Genomic DNA, 23,223 nt, shown 5'->3' with positions numbered 1-23,223 from the left:
GAACCTAATAATTTATATACAAGTTTAACAAAAAAAATTCTTACGAACTCATATTAAAATATATATATTCTTAAAAGTACTACACATTTTATAAAATTCATTTCCAAATGTTCATAAAAAAACTAAACAAAATTGTGTTTCTATATTTTTTTTTAAAAAAGTTAATGACATAAGTTGCTAATTTTTTTTTAAATACTAATTGTAAGTAAAGAAAAGAGAGAGAGAGAGAGAGAGAGAGAGAGAGAATTTATCACAATCACTCTTGGGTTCATACGTGTCACATAACTCATCACAACTTTGGGTTGTCAAACCAACCAGACTGTAGAGTTTTGATAACTGTTTTATTTCCTTTTATTATTTGGTCAACGACCTATAACTAGGAAAGTTCATTAATAAACTTGGTCTAACGCTAACTAAATGAAGAAACTAAAATCGTAAACGTCGGTTGATCCTTCCAAATGGCCCATGACCCATGTGAACACCCCTTACTTGTTTTTGTTCAACCATCATTCATTACAACGTTTATGTCTTCTCGAACCATCTCGACTTTTCACGGACACCCAAACTTCACCTTGTTCACATCCAAAGTCTTCTCTCTGTCCCCGGACACCTGACCACCACCTCCATAACATACAACGATCTATCTCTCTAGTCATCACTTCAGTATTCTGTCAAACCCATCATTGATAAGCACCACATGCGTATCAGCCACCAACTAAACACTAGCCGCATGTTTTCGAGTTGCTAAACAAATATCTCAACCACCGGCTTTTTCGTTTTTACCACTCTACACTTGGTGGTTTTTTCTAACATAAGAATTCGACGCCTCCTTGCTCCTAGGCGTGAAAGAGTGTCCAAATAATAAAAGACACGATCCCTTCTTCCTTTTGTTATCTCAATTGTTGTTCGGCCTTAGTGTAGGGCCAACCTAAGAATTAAAAGGGTAGAGTTATTAGATTTCTTTTTAGCAAAGTTAGAGTTAACATTATAAATGTGGGATGCAACCAAGTTAGGATTCATCAAGAGTCAAATCGAGTTAGGGTTTGTCATGAGAGTCGTAACCAACTTTTTTAGTTATATTTTATGATTAATATTAACGAGAGTTAGTCATTTAATTCATGTTTAATATCGATCCGGGACTTGAATTGGCATCATAGCCAAGTTCAAGAAATCAATAATTAAGTTAACAAAGATGACAACAAGCGGTGGCTTGAGATGAAGCTATCAAACAGCGCATATCGAAACTAAGTTGGGCTTCCTATCAGAGTGTTACAAAGGATTATTTAAATCAGATAAGGGTGTATGGTTCTGGTTTTGCAACAGGCTAAACTCAACGTGAAAGGGGTTTTAATCGGAAATGTCGTTTGTGTGATTTAATTCTTTTGTGATTAAAGAATTATAGGTGTTACCAAATTCAAAAGCTGGCGGTGAAAATTTCACCGATCAAGTTTCTTTGTTTTTGCTATTAAAAAAAAGAAAGAAAACGCTACTAGAAAAAGAGATGTCTTCCTACAATTGAATTCGTAGGAAATTTGTTGGAAAATCCATTTTCGAACAGTTTTCCAACAAAAAGTTATGTTGGAAAAACACATGCTTGAAAATCGTTTTCAACCGTTTTCCAACAACTTTTCTTACAAAATTGCTACAAAAACATGTTGTAAACTTCCTACAATTTTCCTACAAAAAAATTGTTTTGACTTGACATAATGTTTATTAGATAATATTGTAGAAAAGTTGGAGCTTATTTTTTGTTGGAAATCTGTTGGAACTACTTGTCGTAGGAAATTTATATGATTTTTTTTATGAGAAAATGACTTATTTTCTAGTAGTGAAAGGAAATTTCGTGGACTAACAATTTGCACATCATAATTTGTGTTTGCACAGATTACAAAGAAAAGAAAGCTACTCGTAATTTTTTATTTTGCTATGTAGAGTTCAGGAAAATCAAACAAGTGAGGTTTGATATATTTATTCTTTATTGGTTATACAAGAAGTTTTAACCATTATTTTCGGGTTTTATTTAAGTGGAACAAGACCATTCAAATCAGAGTTTGTTCTCGAGCAAGCACGTTCAGTTCTTTAAAGTTGTTCCGGACTATTTGATTTGTATTTATTCCAATAAAGTGGAAGAAGGGGGTTGACACCGTCAATGGTGGGTGACAAAGAAGATATGATAATCCAACCCAAAACGACCGAGGTATCACTGCAAGTTCCAAAGTTGACCTGAACAAATAACATCACATGGGCAATTGTGATGGAAGCGATCTTGGATGATCTAGGGCATTGGGAAGTCGTCCAACCGGAAAATGGTGCGGTTATTGATGCGAAGAAGAATAAAATGACAAGATTGTTTTTATTTTAAGTGGTGGAAGGTGATATTAATTCTTCTTCATATTTCTCAATACAAGAATGCTTGAGAAATATAGACGGCTTTATAAGGCAAGGTATGTTGGGACCGAGTGAGTCCAAAAGGCTCGACCGCTAATGTTGAAAAGTGAATTTGAAAAACTTAAGATGACAGAAGACGAAACTATCAACCAGTTTGAGGGAAAAACAACAGGTACGCTTTCAAAGGCAACGAGTCTAGTCATGTATTCGAGAAATATATCTTGGTGAAGAAGTTACTGTGATGATGTTCCAGACAAATATTTCCAACTCGTAGCTTCAATCAAGAAAATTGTTGATCTCGATAGTATGTGGTTTGAAAATGCTGTTGGAAGACTTAAGGCGTTTGAGGAACGTCTAGAGTGAGAGAACACACTTCATATCCGCAAAGTCATTTACTTTTCAGTCGATCGGAAACTAGTTACAAAGACAATTCGTATGATCCGTCTGGTAACCGAGGTAAATATCACAAGGATGTGGAAGAGGCCGGAAAACTGGAGGCCAAGACCGAGAGGATGAAGATAAAGATGGTTATGACAACCGAGATGGTCAATATCGTGGGTCAAAGGTATGCATATAGAAGAACGGATGATCGTCAAATAGGTTGAAAGGATAGATCACAAGTTCAGTGTTAACGTTGTGATCAATTCAGTCACTTTGCGTATATGTGTCCTATTTATGAAGAAAAGGGAAAAAGTTATTTTAAGTTATTTTGAACAAAATTGATCATTTTGATCTGGCCCTATTTTTGATGAAAGGTGATTAAAAGACGGTTTTCTGAACGAAGATGGGTGATTTTAAAGCGTTTTGAAACCGAACTGATTGCGAAAGATGTTTGGTATCTCAACAACGGAGCATCGAATCACATGACGGGTAATAAAGCATACTTTTATGACTTGAATGAATGTGTCACGGGAAGCGTTAAGTTCGGAGATGAATTTTGTATTGATATTCAGGAAAAATGGTCAATTTTAATTGAAGGAAAGACAGGGGAGCGGCGCCTGTTGACCGATTTCTACTACATCCCGAGCTTACGATGCAATATCATATGTCTTGGTCAAGAAACGGAAGGTGGATGCAAGATTCACATTAAACATGATTTGCTAACCATTAAAGATGATACATGTAAGATATTGATGAAGGTGACAAAGACAAGTCTCGGTAAACGAGTTACCATTGGAATGAAGTATTTTGTTGGTATGGATCTTCAAAGAATTGGAAAGAAAGAAGATAATCCAAGTATAAATCAGATTCCAATTAAAGATTCAAGTTCCAAAATTCAAAGTCGGAAGAAGAGTGTTCAAGAAACTAAATGCGTGGTAAAAAAAAGTGATTTAAACCCAAGGGATGATGTGTAATGATCAAACAAAGCAAGTGTTTCTTCAAGCTAAGTGAAGCCCAAAGAATATTGCAAAAGATCAAAAAAAGCCCCAACAGAATCAAGAGAATGATGACAAGTGTGAAGTTGAAGACCCGCCTATTTTTAGTAGGAAATTAGGGGGTGATCAGTTGGGTGAGTCGAGAACAACAATTTTTTTTGGAGGGGGGGGAGGCGTGATTGTTGGCTCAAATGTTGTTTGGCCTAAGTGTAGGGTCCAACCTAAGAATTAAGAGGGGTTATTAATGGGATGTTTAATGACCAAGTTAGGGTTATTAGGTTTCTTGCTAGCTAACTTAGAGTTAACATTATAAATATGATGATGCAACCAACTTAGGTTTATCAAAAGTCAAACCGAGTTAAGGTTTGAGAGTTGTAATTAGTTTTTGAGTTATATTTTTTGATTAATATAAAAGGAGTTAGTCATTTAATTGTTTGATTATCGATCCGAGACTTGACGTTCAACAAAACTGGATTACAAGCCCGTTGGATTGGTCCGAATTACTATTCGTCACCCCGTCATCTAAGCCAGTACTTTCTACCATGACAACGCCTTACCTGAAACACCTTAACACATCTGTCTTCTGTTATAAACGGCCCGAAACAACACGTGTTGTCCCGAAACTTTTGCGATCAAACCCTTTCGACTGCCCTCCACTGACCGACACCCAACGGCGATGGACTGGAGGCTTCCCCGTTACAACTTACAAGCCCTAGGCTCTTATACCAAATGTTTGTCGACCAGGCCCAAAACACACACAGTTACTCACTCACGTATTGTATGCAAAGAGTGAATTGCAGAAAGAAGTAAATTTGTGTTTACTACTTCAACTCCCCTATTTTCATTAACTCTCAAAGTTACGTTATAAAAATAGTATAACACTTATTCCGAAAGAAAGGAAACCAACTTAGACCATTACCAACTAAATAAATCAAAAACTAAAACTTCTGCTGACCTATCCAAATGACCATGACCCATATGACCGTGACCCATGTGAAGAACTCCTATCAACTCAACAAATACAACTTTCTATTTGAACCTACATGGGGTAAAATGACCAAAAAGCTCTTACGTGTAGTGCACATGCGCGCATCCACTTAACTAAAAAATTTAACATCAGTTAGCTCAAAGGAAAGAGATGGAGCAAAATATGCAGATATATGACCAATTTTGTATTTTAGCTAATTTAAAAGAAAAAATATATATAGTTTACCCTATCTTATATAAGTGATTAAAATGAAATATACATTACTTTTTGTTACTAACTACTGAATTTATTCCGGTTGATATTGAAGTTAAACAAAATAATAATAGTATTATAAGTTATAAGGGCTTGTATGTTATTTATTTAAAGTATGTTTAGGATTAATAGTGTCATTATAAATAGGTTAGGGTTAAAATTGGAAATATGTTATAACTGTTTGTTGTTAAACGTCGCGATTGTATTGATAGGGTTTATATATACCCTCATCGATCCATTTGATTTGTATCAGACAATATTTATTATCAATAGGAATTCGTTCATCATCATCGTGTTCTTATTCTTGTTATTATATCAAGTTTGTTTGATCACCAAAGTTTTACAACAGTGGCATCAGAGCCAGTTTTATCAAAATCGATCTGGAGAAGGAGTATTAACATCAACGAAAATTTCAATCAAAAATCAGAGCGGTTAATCGATCGTTTTTGGAAGGATTATCGACATAAACGCAAGTCAATCAAAATCAGAAGCGGTGTTCGTTCATTCAAGTACTGTACGGTGTTTCAGAAATTGATCGATTAAACTCAAAAGCGTCTCGTAACAAAGATTTCGGTCAATTGGAAGGGCTGTTTTGATTAAGTAATCATAACAGACGCATATTTTAATCAAATACGGAGTAATCATCCATTGAAAATAAAAGGTTTGATCTTTACTGAAGAATTTTTTGTTCGATTGATTTTGGTCTAATTTGCGTAAGGAATTATTCAATTCACAAGTAAATAAATCAAATTATTACTTTTTGGTGGCTATTGTTATTAGAATAAGCTTCTGCACTTTTGATTGGAATTCTTAATTTGAAAATTATATTTGGTGGGTTTGAAAAAAGGGGCAGAAAGTGTTTTGTTGTTTAAGGGCCATCATCAAAGATTGTTGTTTTGTTGTTGATTGGTCGAAAAAGAAGAAGGCAAACAATACAGGGAAAGTCACTCTTTTGTATTGTTATCTTGATAAAGAAAACAACATGAAGTGTTTTGAGAGAGAAAGATTAACATCAAGATATTGCAAGTTGATTATTGGGTTGAAAAAAAAGGGGAGCATTGATAGGATAGGAAAACAAACGGTTTAGTTTTTTGTTAAGGAGAATCGTGATCAACGGCGGAGAAGCAGGATTGATTGTCAACGGCATATAGGCGGGTTTGATTGTCAACAGCAGATTGGCGGGATAGGCATCAACAGCAGGCGGGTTTGATTTTCAACAGCGAATCGGGTTTGATCAGATTAGGAACCAAAAGGATAACCAGTTTTTTTTGTTTTCTTAAATCTTGTACAAGTATTATCATAGTTTGATTAGTATTTGTGGGAAGATAAAGAAAGTTTTTTAGTATAAGGGTTTTTAGTTTAGAATAGAAAGTAGGCACGCACTATGGGGGACGAATCATCTAACAAAGAACTGGTTGCGATTAAGGAAGGAGGAACGTCAATGACTTTCCAATGTCCAATTCTAAATTCCACAAATTACACAATTTGGGCTGTAAGGATTCGAGCAATTTTTAATGTCCATGGAATTTGGGAAGTAGTGGAACCAAATGCAGAAACAGAAGCGGAATTGGATGAAAAGAAAAATAATATGGCAATTGCATTTCTATATCAAGCACTTCCAGAAAATATGGTTTTGCAAATTGCAAATCTTACTTTAGCAAAAGATATTTGGGATGCATTAAAGGTTCGACATGTGGGGTTGATAGAGTTAAGGAAGCACGCATTGAAACACTGGAGTCAGATTTTGAATCATTAAAGCTGAATGTCAACGAATCACTCGATGTTTATGCCGGAAAGATTAGTCAAATCGCATCACAAGCAAGTAGTCTTGGACACACTTTGGATGATAAAAGATTAGTTCGAAAGCTTTTGGGTCTGTACCAGAAAAATACATTCAGATAGTAGCAGCGATCGAACAGTTTGCAAATCTTAATACTATGCCATTCTAAGAAGCAGTTGGGGGATTGAAGGCTTTCGAGGAACACACTAAGAAGCAAACTAAGGAGGAAGACGTGTCATGTAAACTTCTATTCACTAAAATGAATGAAAAGGAAATGGGCACACCAAAAATGTGAGCATTGCGGTTGTGGGAACTCGTATCGGGAGGGCTTTGGACGTGGCCAAGTAAAAGGTCGGGGTTCCGGTAGAAGTCGAGGCGATGGTCGAGTACAACAGGACAAGCGTCACATACAGTGTCACAAGTGTCATGAACTTGGGCATTACAAAAATGAATGTCCAACATGGGAAAAGAAGGAGGAGGCGAATCTGATCCAAGAGGAGGACGAGGAACCAACTCTACTTTGAAGAAGATTGAAGACCTCACTTGAACTATATTTAGTTTAAGGGGGAGTATTGAAGTTAAACAAAATAATAGTAGTATTATAAGTTATAAGGGCTTGTATGTTATTTATTTAAAGTATGTTTAGGATTAATAGTGTCATTATAAATAGGTTAGGGTTAGAGTGATAACCGTTTGTTGTTAAACGTCGTGACTGTATTGATAGGGTTTATATATACCCTCATCGATCCATTTGATTTGTATCAGACAATATTTATTATCAATAAGAATTCGTTCATCATCATCGTGTTCTTATTCTTGTTATTATATCAAGTTTGTTTGATCACCAAAGTTTTACAACAGTTGACCTATATAACGGACATTAGTGATTCAAAATAACGAAACTTACCAAGAGCCGGGCTTAAAACCCCATTGAGAATATTGTCACCTAGTCCGAGATTTTGAAGAGATTTGAGCTCGAAAAGTTGAGGAGGAATCAGACCATGGAAATGATTCATATTCAACAATAGTGTATTCAAATTTTTAAGAGACCCTAGCTCAGGTGATAGTTCCCCCTCAAATTTGTTATAACTTAGATCAAGAACTTGTAGAGATTCGAGTTTGAAAAGCTGAGAAGGAATCGGACCTTGGAATTTGTTACCACGTAACATTAGAGATGTCAAATTCTTAAAAGAACCTATTTCGGGTGTTAGTATCCCCTTGATAATATTATAACCGAGATCAAGATCACGTAGAGATTGGAGTTTGAAAAGTTGAGAAGGAATCGGACCCCTGAAATGATTAAAACTTAACCGCAATGTAGTCAGATTCCAAAAAGACCCGAGTTCGGGTCCTAGTTTCCCAGTTAGCCAGTTGTAGCTCATGTCCAAGTAGTGTAGATTCGTCAACCCAGTTGCAGCTCATGTCCAAGGATGGAGCCTTTGAACAAATTGAAATGCATGTCAAGGTGAACCAGTTTGGTGAGATTCGCAAGCCCATCTCCAGAGATCTCTCCTTGCAATGAATTGTTGGAGATGTTAAGTTTTTCCAGTGACCTCATATGAAAAAGCGGAGCTAAAATTTTGGAAAATACAGGATTGGAAAATAATGGAACCGGTTTGATATCAGGAGTAGAGTAAATGACTACGCCATCCAAGTGGAGCTCCGTGACAGTTTTGGCTTTGGCGCATACAACCCGCTCCCAAGAGCAACAATCGGAAATCGGGTCCCATGATTTTAGTTGTATGGGATGAAAAATGCTAGAATTGATGATGGTGGTGAGGGTGGATTTGAAGTGAAGAAGTGCTTGTTTTTTTATGGGGAGGACCAGAGAATGACGGGATTGGAATGGAGTTGAGTATGAAAAAGATTGATAACATTAGCAGTGGTGTGCTTACAATGGTGGCCATGGTTGTTTTTTGTTATTGTCGAAGCACGAAATGAATCTTACCTGACCCAAGACGATGTTTCCACGGATTTCGAGATGAACGAACCACTGCTTGATCTTCTTCTTCGGCGGTTTGGGATCTGCAATGGCCTTTTGGGGGTGTGGAGGTGACCGCTAAGAGATCTCCAGGAACTCTTGTTCACAGACACAAAAATATGGTGGTGGCTCTTATTGAGAATGACCAACCCTTGATAAGGAGGTGGAGACCTCCTTATATAGGGAGCCTCATGGCCACCATCATGGTACCCTAATGGCCTAGCCCAGTTAGAGTTACCTCCACAAAACCCCCTCAGCCCAGTAACATTGTATTAGTCCATATAATAAAATAAGCCAAACATAATAAATTTAGGGTTTATGTACCATACCCCTACAAGCCCCCCAAGTCCAGTGTTGCTCCTAGGCGTGCAAGCGTTTAGGTGGAGCGCTGGACTTTATAAGGTGTGTTAGGATATGAGGCGGTTTTCTTTTCCCTTTTCTTCGGCTGTCTTTATTGTCTTTGAGTTTTGAGAGGTTTTCTCCATGATGGTGACATGTTGTGATCCTTATGATGATAATGAAGCTTGCGCGCGAGGCGACTTACGAGCTATAGAATAATAAAGCAGGCGCGTTTGGCGACTTACGAGCTGTAAAAATAATGAAGCTTGCGCGCGAGGCGACTTACGAGCTATAAGAATCATTGAGCTGGCGCGTGAGGCGACTTACGAGCTGTAAAAATAATGAAGCTTGCGCGCGAGGCGGCTTACGAGCTATAAGAATATTAAAGCCTGCGCGCAAGGCGACTTACGAGCAATGAGAATAATAAAGCCTGCGCGCGAGGCGACTTACGGGTCTGAGAATAATAAAGCATGCGCGCGAGACGACTTACGAGCTGTAAAAATAATGAAGCTTGCGCGCGAGGCGACTTACGAGCTATAAGAATAATTGAGCTGGCGCGTGAGGCGACTTACGAGCTGTAAAAATAATGAAGCTTGCGCGCGAGGCGGCTTACGAGCTATAAGAATAGTAAAGCCTGCGCGCGAGGCGACTTACGAGCAATGAGAATAATAAAGCCTGCGCGCGAGGCGACTTACGGGTCTGATAATAATAAAGCCTGCGCGCGAGGCGACTTACGAGCTGTAAAAATAATGAAGCTTGCGCGCGAGGCGACTTACGAGCTATAATATGATGATAATGACCGGCTCACAAGGGCCTCTTCTGCGCAGGATGACTATCCCGGCTTGTCTTCAAAATAATAATGGAGGCACAAATGGCCAGATAATAATAATGATGTCATAGGTGCTTGTACGTCTCGTAGCCGGACCTTTAAGTATTGGCGCGTAGCCATATGGGATATTATGAGGATTCCCAACCTTTAAGTTTGGCGCGAGGCCTATGGGATATTATGAGGATTCCCAACCTTTAAGTTTGGCGCGAGGCCTATGGGATATTATGAGGATTCCCAACCTTTAAGTTTGGCGCGTAGCCATATGGGATATTATGAGGATTCCCAACCTTTAAGTTTGGCGCGAGGCCTATGGGACATTATGAGGATTCCCAACCTTTAAGTTTGGCGCGAGGCCTATGGGATATTATGAGGATTCCCAACCTTTAAGTTTGGCGCGAGGCCTATGGATATTATGAGGATTCCCAACCTTTTAAGTTTGGCGCGTAGCCATATGGGATATTATGAGGATTCCCAACCTTTATTCTCATGCGCAGATGTGGTGCGTGAGCGTACATGATGCGTGAGCATCTGATAAACATGAGCATACGTGATACGCGAGCATGTGAGCATTTGTGATGCGTGAGCATGCGTGAGCATGCGTGAGCATGCGTGATGCTTGAGCATGCGTGATGCTTGAGCATTTGTGATGCTTGAGCATGCGTGAGCATGCGCGATGCTTGAGCATGCGTGAGCATTCGTGATGCTTGAGCATGCGTGAGCATTCGCGATGCTTGAGCATGCGTGAGCCTGTGGTGCGTAGCCTGCAGTTGGTGAAACAGTGCATAGCTGGCAGAAAAGGAATAGTACACAGCAGGCCTTGTCACTATCAGCTGCAGCCTATCCACCAACCAGCATGGCTCGTGCTTAGCCCACTGTTGGTAGAACAGTAATACTATTCAGCCGGCTGTGCCTTCTTTGCTCAAACGAATCCAGATCTGAAAAGATCATGACTAGATTTGGTGTATTTCACTTAGAAAAAACACAGATCTAAGGGTTTTCCCCAAAAGTTTGGTGGTATTTCTTCCTGTGTATTTCCAGATCTGGAAGTATCTTTTAGATCTACAGATATCTGAAAGAAGAAACCGTAGATCTGTGATATTGATGAACAGATCTGAAAATATTTTTTTAGATCTACGGATATTTGAAAGAAGAAACCGTAGATCTGAGATATTGATGAACAGATCGGAGGGCCGAGACGAGAAGCGAAGTGTGGTTCGTTGCCGTCCCACGGATGGCGCCAATGTCGAAGCACGAAATGAATCTTACCTGACCCAAGACGATGTTTCCACGGATTTCGAGATGAACGAACCACTGCTTGATCTTCTTCTTCGGCGGTTTGGGATCTGCAATGGCCTTTTGGGGGTGTGGAGGTGCCCACTAAGAGATCTCCAGGAACTCTTGTTCACAGACACAAAAATATGGTGGTGGCTCTTATTGAGAACGACCAACCCTTGATAAGGAGGTGGAGACCTCCTTATATAGGGAGCCTCATGGCCACCATCATGGTACCCTAGTGGGCCTAGCCCAGTTAGAGTTACCTCCACAAAACCCCCTCAGCCCAACATTGTATTAGTCCATATAATAAAATAAGCCAAACATAATAAATTTAAGGTTTATGTACCATACCCCTACAGTTATGATTCATTTGAACCAGCAACAATCGTTATATATAGGCAATGAGATCATATGTACTATTTTACAAAGAATTTGATTAGGCTGTCTAGCTGGATTGTTTAGTCAAGAAATGGAAATAAATACAACGTATTTTCAAATGTACTATTTTATAACAATTAGCTTGCTAACTTACTCTTCTACATGTCTGGATTAAATTAATTGCATCAAGCATATCTCTAATTAAGTACCTTATGTTATTTAGACCTTTTTTAATGGGCCTTTGGATGCTGTGCGAGTGCACGTAACCTACCTCGCAGGCTCGCTGCACTGTTCCTAAGGGTTACACTGAAACCGGGCGCCTTTGGAGGGAAAGCTCTCGTAGACGGGCATCAACCGACAAGAAGAGGTGTAGCTAGGTGAATTAATTTATTATTTTTCTTCTCCGTGACATGTCACATGAGATCAAACATGAAGTAATTGGTAACACCCGTGTCATTTTATTAGACTAATAATATCGTGGTTTTAATTAGTGAGGGTTGAGACTAATGATTTTAAAAAATTGTATATAAATTATTGATATCATTTTTTAATTTCTAAAGCACAAGGATTAGGTTGCTTCAACTGCCTATAGGACTAGAAATATATATTGTTGTAAGCATCTATAGTTTCTAAGAAATAAGAGTAAACTACAAGTTTGGTCTTGTATTATTATTGGCAAGTTGATCAAGTCAGTTGTCTTCATTTCTATGCATCTGTGGTTCATAATCAATTATTTGTTGTTTTAGTTGTATTCTAGTTAAAGAGTCCGCACATTGCGGTTGGGACGTAATCATCAAAACCTTATATCACGCATCAATTTTAACCAAATTCTCACACATCAATTTCATGAGTTACACTCGTCTTTCCTAAATTAACTATAACCACATGTATATACATATGAAAAACCCTAAATCAACAGGAGCATAGAATTGGCACATGTAGATACATATAAAAAAAAACCCTAAATCCACACGAGACTGCTCTTCAGAATTAATATTGCCTTGCAATGCAACATGGGCTATCAAGTTAATTTGTGTCCCAGTAAACGGACCGAATAAACACGAACAAGGACATGTTCGCGTCCGTTCATATAACTTTAAACAATTAAACGAACCAAATATTTGTTTTCATGTTTGTTAAAAAAAATAACATGTTCATGTTCGTTTATGTTTGTTCGTTAAAATCTTAGTGAAAGAGCCCACACGTTGCGGTGGCACAAATTTGGTCATTTTTAGCTAGTCAAAATGTTATTTCTCTTTATATAACAATGGCAATGAAATAATATCAATATCTAACATCAAAATACTGTTAATCAACTGTAAGTATCTGTAATATACAAATACGTAATATAAACGGTTCGCCTAACTTCATATTTTCTTTGTACTTCCCAAACTTGTGATTCATATGTTTATTAATCAATGGACTTGGATCTACACACATAGATAATAAAGCCAATAATAATTTTTATTTTGTTTCATATTTGCTTGATTCAAGTGACCATCATCTACACTCAAGTGACTACCCTAAAACCTAAACCCTGAACCCGAACCCTAAACCCTAAACCTGAAACCCGAAAACCTAATCCGAAACCCGAAAACCTAAATCCTAAACCCAAACTCTAAACCCTAAACCATAAACCTGAAAACCAAACCCTAAACCCGGAAATCTAAACCCTAAACCCAAACTCTAAACCCTAAATCATAAACCCGAAAACCAAACCCTAAACCCGAAACTCGAAACCCTAAACCCGAAATCATTAAAGAAATGCGAATGTAAAAAAATATGAAATCCTTAATTTTGTGCTAATTTGGTAATTATATGAAATCCTTAATTTTGTGCTAATTGGTTTTTCCAGGGGGGTATGACAAGCAACCAAAATGTTATAAAGCCAATAATAATTTTTATTTTGTTCCATATTTTCTTGATTCAAGGTGACCATCATCAGCTTACATTTTACTCTGGGTGACAGAAAATGACTAAAATGACACTAGATTGATTCATGGTTATTTTTTTATTCTACGGTTTTTTTTGTTGGCATATAGGTACCAAAATGTTATAATTAATATTTTGTATGTAATCCTCTAGCAACAGAAACTTGGAACGGAATTGTAGAATGACTAAAATGCCCCTAGAGTTCATTAGTAGACAATTTTCTGATGTTAGTGTCTATCGTTGGATATTGACACTATAAGCATTTTACGATATGTGGGTGAGCTAGAATTGCGCAGAAACTGTGGGATGACAAAAATACCACTGTAGTTGATTCATGGATATTTTGTGTTGGACAACAAATCATCAACAAAACTCAACATAAATGTTGTATAGGGAAGGTACCTGAAGTTGCAACGATGACTACAATTTGCAATAAAATCCTGGCAGTCAATGTAATCTTAACACCTAAATTTGTATCACTTTATCTGTTCTTGTATCCTTGCTTAATCTAAATTGTGTAATATTTATATGTAAAAATAACTGTACGTTTATGGAAACTTTGTAACGTCCCTCTATTTACAAATTTGGTTTGATCATGAAGAAAAGATTGAATGGACATAATTGTAATAGATGTAATCGAACAGGAAAATAGTGAAATTATTACTTTCATTTTAAAATTGATCTACTTTTTGAAAGCAGTTGCATAATCTAATGAATGAACCTTGAAAGCCTAACTGGACATCTATATAAATTATTAGTCTTTTGGTTGAAATCGAACCGAATGTAAAACTGGAATGATCAGTCTTGATGGAACCCGAACCCAGATGAATTCGAACCGAAAGAAATCAAACTCAAACAAAATTGTAACAAGATGGGTACAAATATTTGGTTCAGGTCTGGTAGAGATTGGTTACGCGCGTATCGACACCGGATTGCGCATGTACAACCGTTGCGTCAAACGTGTACTGACACCGGATACACGCCCGATGTCGCGTTACGATTGGGAGTTCTAGGTAGATTTTGAATTTGGCATTGTAGAACCATGGATAGCAGCAACATCGTATTCTTAAAAGTTTAGGTTTGTTTATTTTGCAGATGTGGATATGAATTCTGCTACACGTGTGGAGCAGAATGGAAGAATAAGAAGGCGACATGCACTTGTCCTCTTTGGGATGAAGAACACATCATGGATATTGAGGAAGAAGAGGACGAGGAAGATGATTTTGAGCATAATTTTGTTCTTCAGAATGATAATTTTGGGCATAATGTTGTTCTTGAGGATGTTTTTGGGCATTATCTTCATCTTGAGGATAATAATTTTGGGGGTGATGTTGCCCGTGAGGATGATGGCATCGGGCATAATGTTGTCCATGAGAATGATGTTTTTGAAGATGATGGTTTTGGGCATAATGTAGTCCTTGAGGGTGATGATTTCGAGAATGATGATTTTGAGGAAGAAGTTCTTCTTGATGATGATGTTCACGAGAATGATGATTTTGAGGATGAAGCTCTTCTTGAGGATGAAGTCCTTGAGGATATATTAAACATGTCCAACACCAAAACCATATTGAAGACTCCTAAAATCTTGGAGAGTAATTAATATAATAATTAGTTTATTATTATAAGATAAGTTAGTCTTATTTTATTTAATCCTATTTGTTTTAGATTCAAATTGTGTATTTGAGTTAGTATAGGATTAGTCATGTATAGGCTCTATATAAGCCATACATTGTATCAGAATTATTAAGTTTTTCTCGTTAGTCGTTTTCTTAATAAAAGAGTTGATCGTGTGTTGATCAAATTTCGTGTTCGTGTTCTTGATTCACCCGCCTAAAGTTTAACAAGGATGACGTCCTTGAAGAAGAACAAGAACAAGATGACTGCGGTAATGATTTAGAGGATGGCGTATATGATGATTGATGATGTTTATGATGATTATGGGGATGATGTGGATGTTTATGATGATTATGGGGATGACGAGGATGTTTATGATGATGACTATTATTTTTGAACGCAGGACACACGAAGATATGACAAATCCCATAGATGTAAAGTTTCAATATTCGATGTTTGTGTCACTTAACGTTTTGAATGGCAAAATTTCCCAATGCTTCACCAATTCTCCACTTTTATTTTCAAGGTTAAATATAATTTACAGTAGATTAAGATGATAGTTATTGGTATAATTTACAGTAGATTAAATTTTCAATGTTAAATATAATTTACAAGTATGCAACACCAGTTATTACATATGACATAAATAGTGCTTAGAGGGAATAAGAATAACGGCCACTGGGTCATTTAACTGTAGGTTGCAGGGTTGGTACTGTTGATAGATGGTTGACTAGCAATAGATGTTAGCATACTTAAAGCATTGTTATGGGTTGACAGATTATAAAAAAAAGTAGTAAACGAGTTAAACATATTGGTTGACGCGTTTAGTTAAACAGGTTAATATGGTGACCTGCATAATTAAACGGACTAAACATGTCAACCTGAAATGACATTATAACAATGTAAAATATAAAAAAACGAAATAGTAACAAAAGGTCAAGAAAAACTGTGGATTGAGCAAGTCGTAAATATCAAACTGTAGCCCTGTAAATCTCCGAATCATATTGTTTTATTACTTAACATCATAAATAGACGAATTGTAAGACTGCAGACGGCTTACAGTGATTTTTGTATGCCTAGTTGGCTAGCTAGTTAGCGGTAGTTGTAATAAAATCAGCCCATATATGATCAATGGATTATGTTCTGTCAAGTTTCCTTATCTGACATGCAATCACGACCCATTTAACACGGTTGGACCTTTTTGTGACAAAACAAACACTAGGTGGCCACAACCCTATGATGTAGGGCTCGTATGGAATCGATTGGTGCTAAAGAAGTTAATCGAAAATATGAAAACTTTTATTTTTAATATAAGTAACAATTGAAAACACAATGATCAAAATCTTTAACATAATGCATAGAAGAACCCAATTGAAAAACACAATGGACAACCAAATAAAACAATATAAAAAACCCACAATTTTTTTTATTTTTATTTTTATATTACAATATGATATTCATATTAAAGATTAAAAAAACACTTGCTATAATGGTAAACAAATTTTCGAAAAAATGTCGTATGAAAAAGTTATAGACGTTTTAAAATGATGGAGGAATTGACATGTGTCTTGCATGTGGTGAGAGAAAGTCATCGTAAGTGAGTTATTATTACCTTCATGCTCTTCTTATCAATTTTCATTTTTGCATTAATTTCCACCATCCAAATTTAAGATCAATGAATAAGATTCATGCTCACCCTTCTCATTTTTATTGTACTTTGTATTTTAACTTTACCCACAAAATAAATAATTATATAAGGCAAAATGTGTTTCCATAAAGAATAAGAATTAGTTCTAGGTTAAATTCACAATTTTTTTAATGGATATTGATTTTTGATACTTCTAACTTTCACTAGTTGGTAGATAACACTCCCAACTTACGATTTGTTACCCACCACTCCCAACTCTCACCAAATTTGTTTCTGGTACTCCCGAACTTAACGAACCCTGACTCCGTTAATTTTAAAAAAAAAACTTTCGCTGTCTGAACCAATAACACACCCCAATCATTACCACTCTTGATGAAATTTGGGAGTGGTGGGTAACAAATCAAAAGTTGAGAGTGTTATCAACCAACGAGTGAAAGTTAGGGGTATTAAAAACCAATATCCTTTTTTTAACAACAATTTTTTTCCCATCTATTTTACCCCCCATGTCTTAAACAAAGTGAGATTTTACCCTCATATCTCAAATGAGATTAGAACCCATAACCATTTGGATAACCGTCATACATTTGTCACTAGATCAGACTAGTGGTTGTAGGTGAAAGTCATAATTAGTTCGATGTATAACATTAGACCTACACTCGATTAAATTCTAATGTACAATCAAATACTGAAATATGATTTCAGCATAAAGGTAATCTCTTGATTTAATTCGACTTACAAGTTAAGTAAGATCAATAACAATTACAGTGCAGTGGTTGTTTTAAATTAAATATATGTATTGATCCTAGACATCGAGCCGTTTTAACCTTTACTCCGTCTGATTTCTAATCAAAAGCCGTTTGTTAAACAAATTTGTTAACATGTAAACTCATTTATCCCTCAAAACATTTAAACACCTCAATGTGAATGTTGTCAAGGCTAATCGCCTAATCCTGTATGATTAATGCGATATTACGACAATATCGTTTTTGTTAAAAGCTAAATGTACCATGAGTCGTCCATCATGTCTAATCAGAATGATGATTTCTTTCAGTATAAACAACCACCCCCCCCCCCCCCCCCCAAACAAGAATCACCAAGTCAATTTACCAATACATATAATACCAACTTTCGTCAAGCGGATCCTCAAACTCATCATTCTCATAGTCTTCCTCTTCGGTATCCATGATGTTTTCTTCTTCCCAAAGAGGACAACCGCATGTTGCCTTCTTATTCTTCCATTCCGCCCAACAAGCGTAGCAAAATTCATGCCCACATCTGCAAAATAAAACAAATATAAACCTCTAAAATGATCATTTGCTGCAAGTTTGAAATTCATTCATAAAGTATTAAGTTCTAAATTTATAATAATAATAATAATAATAATATCCGAAATAGGATAATATATTGTTAACTTAAAAAAAACTAGCATTTGTTCTTTTGGAAAATAAAAATAAAATTCTTTAAATTTGTTTCAGATATTAACTTATTACATAGACAAGAGTAAATTACACGGTCCCGTGATAAGTCCATATATAACATGTTAACTTATTACATAGACAAGAGTAAACAACTTTACGAACAGGTTTATTCAAGACGGGTCAGGGTCATGCCTAAACAGTATATTAAATGCTTTTAGCATGCAGCAACATTTTTTAAAGATTATCATTGCAATTATATAGTAATCATATGGATTTTAGAGATTAACTGGTGAAAATAATGTACCTGCAAGTCATGTGGTAGCAACCAGCTGCTAATTCTATCATATGTTTGCATTTTATGCACTGCCTCTTCCTTGCTGCCATACTTTTGATCTTCGATTCTTCCACAAGTTGTGTCGGGTTTTTTCGTTTATATTCTGCACAGTTCATATCATTATGATTATGCCACGGAACCTTGCAAATAATGCAAAAAATACCATGACATTTGTAACACTTTCTAGCTCCAAATCCATAAACCAATTTAGGAAGCCCAATAATTTCAGTTCTTGACATCAATGTGGAACAATTAGGATAAGGGCAGTAAGCTTTTTCTGAAACGAGAACCGACTCTTCTTTCACCCATTGTCTCATCAATTCAGTAAACTTTGGGTTTAAGAATTTCTCACAGCTTTCTAATCTAAAATCATTCCCGCAACCTTCATGAGGGCATTTTGGTAGCACGCCATTAAGAATTTTCACCTCTACATGTTGCGTCACACAAGAATAACAGTATTTGTGTGTACAACCTTCAATTGAAAAGAATTCGTGTATAGATTTATCATCTAAGCATATAACACAACTTTCAAGTTGTTCTTGAGTTGGTATCACCTTGCATATTTGGGATTCTATTGCTTCTCTTGAAAGCTTAAACGCGAAGTTAACATCATTACGATCAATAAGAGAGATCCCGCAATCAATGAAACTTTTCTTAAGGATATTCACTTGATCCAAAATGTTTTTAGTCTTCTGTTGTTTCGGTGGCCACCGTCCACTAACCTGAAATTGTATGATAACCATATTGGATATCAAACACACTTCTCACAAGATTGAATGAAACAAAAAAATACTGGAAAATATTGGTTAAACGAATAAGTTTATTAAATTCTTAAACATTAATTATTGTTCTGGTTGCTTTAATGAGCTGCTGCATGTTGTTTTTGTTAATAAAGTTTGTGTTTGAAAACAATATTTATGTATTTGGGTTTAAGTTATATTCAATATGGGCTTTAATTAAGCCTTTAGTTATTAATAAAACCCATGTGTTAAATGTTGTAATTGGATGGGTTATGAAGCAAACCGCATCTTCCGGTTACGGGTTATTTAACAAGGTATCTGTGAAACGATGTGACGTTTCTCAACACGCCGGTTCCTACCCTATAAATTCCCAATTATCATCGGTTTGTAAACGGTAGAGTTTGTAAGCATCACAAAATTATTGTATTCTATTGTCTTGTTTATATTCCAGTTCTTCACCTTGCTCGATTGTCAAAATCGTGACAATCGTGTTCTGTGATATTTCTTGGTATAAAAAATGGCACCATACGGTCAGAAATCATCCCCTGAGGAGAACAACGTTTCTAACAAGAATAACTTGGTGATTTATTCCCGGCCACCATTAGTTAAGATATACATACATTTTTTGACAGTTATACAATCGAAAAGCAGTTTCAATAAACCGCCAAATGCTAAACAGTAAATACTCATAAACGGTCATATTCTACCTACCTAATATAATTGCATAATCTTACAAATATTAATAAACTTAAATACATAAACATAATAAATTAAAGCTAAGTTTATAAATATGTCTAATAGATCATGTATAGTACTATCAAGATGATTATTCAATTGAGGGGAAAATCAACTCACAAAGTGATAGAGAGGAGAATAATCACAATAAAATACAACTCTGTTGAGATCCAAAGCAGTTGCAGCGTCCAAAGCCTCAATCAATGCCTGCCCCTCCACACGCTGCGTGCAAATCGGATCACCTTGAATCAAATCCAAGGGCTTCCTCAGCTCAAAAATCAGCTCATCCTTCGAGTTGTATATGGCCACACCAATTCCCGCCATAGTCACTTTTATTACTGTTGAACTAGGACCGTGAACTCTTTCCTCACTCAGTAAACCTTTAAAGTAACCCTTAAATAACTCTGGATGAACTTCGCTCTTCGAAGAAGAAGAGCCTTCACCATACGGGCGCTTCGGCATTTGAGAAAACTCGCTAGCATGTTTCTGATGGTTGAGATGATACTTAAAACCAGCACATGCTTCCTCATCTTTAAAATCATTTAACTTATCTTCCACGATGATTTCTTCATCCCAAAGAGGACAATTGCATGTAGCCTTCTTGTTCTTCCATTCCGCTCCACACGTGTAGCAAAATTCATATCCACATCTGCAATAATAAACAAACAAAAAACTGTCAATTGTGCAACTTTGAAAGTCATTCAATAACAACATTGCCACATTTAAGATCTTTGAAATTCGACGCCCCAAAAACTAATTATCAAAAAGTATCAACTCACATTTTTACTTTTTGGAAAATAAAAATAAGTACATTACACTTGTTTCAGTAAAGCATTAGACACACTGATAGGAATCGTATCTAGTTTCTACTCTAAATGTCAGTTGGCTATTTTAGGAGGGGTTAAGTGTAATTATATTTCTATAAATAGGCATCAATAGCCAATAGGGAGAGGGGAATAGGTTTATGTTGATTGTTGAATATGGCATTGCCATGGCTCCCGCGTATGCGATGAGAGAGGGCTAGGCCCGGGAATATCTTGTAATCTTTCTTTACGTTTTCGATAATATAACCATTCTTCCTTTTTATCCCTACTATCTTCTCTAAATTCAATCTATAACATATCAAACCCTATCACACACATATTCACATTTACCTAACATGTATAACTAGGCATAAGATCATATTGCACTTTCAGGCCAACTTTTTAGAATAAAATCTATGATCCTTATTGCTCACTCAGTAGTAGAGGTGCACAGCCAACCCGGTTAACTGGTTCCTAACCATTTCCAACCCGAAATCCTAACCAGTTAGTAACCGGTCCACCACTAACCGGTTTATATTATTGATCTCCGAAACCGGTTAACCGAACCGGTTATTTGGTTTTTTTTCTAATTGTTTTTTTAAAACCAATTTTTTTCTGGATAACCATTTCGGTTATACCCGAAACCGTTTATACCAGGTAAGGATTTCTTGTCTCAAAACTGATTAGTAACCGACCCGATTAACTGGTCTAACCGGTTATTTGACCGTTGACCACTAACCAGTTTTGAATATAACTGGTTTTCAACTAGCCGGTTTGTGCAGCACTACTCAGTAGTAACACTTTAACTCATTGAATAACGTTACATAAACTGTTAGGTAATTTGTTTTTAGTAGAGGACTTATGTTACAAGTAAAAACAACTTTAGGAACAGGTTTTTTCAAGACGGGTCAGGGACATGCCTAAACAGTATATTAAATGCTTTTAACGCGCATCAACATTGTTTAAAGATTATCATTGCAATTATATAGTAATCATATGGATTTTAAAGATTAACTGGTGAAAATAATGTACCTGCAAGTCATGTGGTAGCAACCAGCTGCTAATTCTATCATATGTTTGCATTTTATGCACTGCCTCCACAGATTCCTTGCTGCCATACTTTTGATCTTCGATTCTTCCACAAGTTGTGTCGGGTGTTTTCGTTTATATTCTGCACAGTTCATATCATTATGCCATGGAACCTTGCAAATAATGCAAAAAATACCGTGACATTTGTAACACATTCTAGCTCCAAATCCATAACCCAATTTAGGAAGCCCAATAACTTCAGTTCTTGACATCAATGTGGAACATTTAGGATAAGGACAGTAAACTTTTTCTGTAACCAGAATTGACTCTTCTTTCACCTGTTGTCTCAACATCTCAGTAAACTTTGGGTTCAAGAATTTCTCACAGCTTTCAAATCTCAAATCATTCCCGCAACCTTCATGAGGGCATTTTGGTAACATGTTGCTTCACGCAAGAATAACAGTATCTGTGTGTACAACCTTCAATTGACAAGAATTGGTGTATAGGCTTATCATCTAAGCATATCACACAATTGTCCAATTGTTCTTGAGTTGGTATCACCTTGCTTATGTGAGATTCTATTGCTTCTTTTGCAAGCTTAAACGCAATGTTAACATCATTACGATCAATAAGAGAGAACTCGCAGTATATGAAACTTTTACGAAGGAGATTCACTTGATCCAAAATGTTTGTTGTCTTCTGTTGTTTTGGGGGGTACTGCCCAAGCTCTAGGGTTTGGAAGTCCTTAATGATTTTGAGGCGGTTATTGGTTTCTGTTGCGAGTTTCTCAAGCTCTAGGGTTTGGAAGTCTGTGAGGTTAACGTCGTCGTGAATTGAGATTGGAGGTGGCGATTGTGATGATGGTAAGCTAGTTGTAAGTCGGACTCGACGGCATTGTTCGGCGGCGAATATGCTCACTTGGAGTCGTCATCATCTGCTGCTGCTTAATTACTTACTGGTTAGGGTGAGTTTGTAGAATGTAGAATGCAAATTGTTACGTTAATTTGGGAATGGAATGGAATGCTAATAATCCAAAATTACAAAGATTATTATTATTATTATTATTATTATTATTATTATTATTGTAGTACGTATTTCTGCTTATTGTTAGTCGTGCATGGCCATAAACGACTGCAAATTCATAACGACTATCAAGGTGGGGTCTAGCCACTCGGTGGGCCAACATTTTCCTTTTGATTTTTGATAAAATGGCAAAACAGGTCCTTTATGTTTTCATGGTTTTTCAATAGTCGTTCTTTAGAAAACTTAATGACTGAAATCATAATATGTGTTTCCAAAATATTTCACAGATCCCACCACCGCCACCGCCTCGTCCTGCCACCAACCAACGTCCAGCAACCACCACCATATCCGCCTATCACCA

General features: G+C 36.5%; 2 protein-coding genes across 2 annotated transcripts; one reads left to right on the top strand and one right to left on the bottom strand.

Moving 5' to 3' along the window:
* The first annotated feature begins 14,532 nt into the window (after window positions 1–14,532).
* Window positions 14,533–15,898, top strand: LOC143562765 (uncharacterized). Its single transcript, XM_077050482.1, has 2 exons — window positions 14,533–15,043; window positions 15,355–15,898. Exons 1-2 carry the CDS (start codon window positions 14,705–14,707, stop codon window positions 15,436–15,438), a joined length of 423 nt encoding a protein of 140 aa, XP_076906597.1. The 5' UTR covers window positions 14,533–14,704; the 3' UTR covers window positions 15,439–15,898.
* Window positions 15,899–17,883: 1,985 nt separating this feature from the next.
* On the bottom strand, window positions 17,884–22,279 carry LOC143562761 (E3 ubiquitin-protein ligase RSL1-like). The gene is made up of 4 exons (XM_077050479.1): window positions 21,843–22,279; window positions 20,128–20,656; window positions 18,503–19,254; window positions 17,884–18,055 (listed from the first exon to the last, which is right to left on the bottom strand). The coding sequence occupies exons 1-4, from the start codon at window positions 22,277–22,279 to the stop codon at window positions 17,884–17,886; spliced, it is 1,890 nt and encodes a 629-aa protein (XP_076906594.1).
* Window positions 22,280–23,223: the final 944 nt, after the last annotated feature.

This window comes from Bidens hawaiensis, unplaced genomic scaffold (assembly GCF_021521415.1).
Source record: "Bidens hawaiensis isolate Kalapana, Puna unplaced genomic scaffold, B.hawaiensis_p1.1 tig00021065_1, whole genome shotgun sequence".
NCBI classification, from domain to species: domain Eukaryota; kingdom Viridiplantae; phylum Streptophyta; class Magnoliopsida; order Asterales; family Asteraceae; genus Bidens; species Bidens hawaiensis.
This window is presented reverse-complemented; position numbering and strand designations above follow the sequence as displayed.

Coding starts and splice junctions, on each gene's coding strand:
- LOC143562765 (XM_077050482.1), top strand. CDS start 14,705: ATGGATATTGAGGAAGAAGAGGACGAGGAAGATGATTTTGAGCATAAT. Junction 15,044..15,354: donor AAGCTCTTCTTGAGGATGAA/GTCCTTGAGGAT, acceptor ACCCGCCTAAAG/TTTAACAAGGATGACGTCCT.
- LOC143562761 (XM_077050479.1), bottom strand. CDS start 22,279: ATGTTACCAAAATGCCCTCATGAAGGTTGCGGGAATGATTTGAGATTT. Junction 20,657..21,842: donor TGCTACCACATGACTTGCAG/GTACATTATTTT, acceptor TTATTATTGCAG/ATGTGGATATGAATTTTGCT. Junction 19,255..20,127: donor ATTCTCCTCTCTATCACTTT/GTGAGTTGATTT, acceptor ATACAATTTCAG/GTTAGTGGACGGTGGCCACC.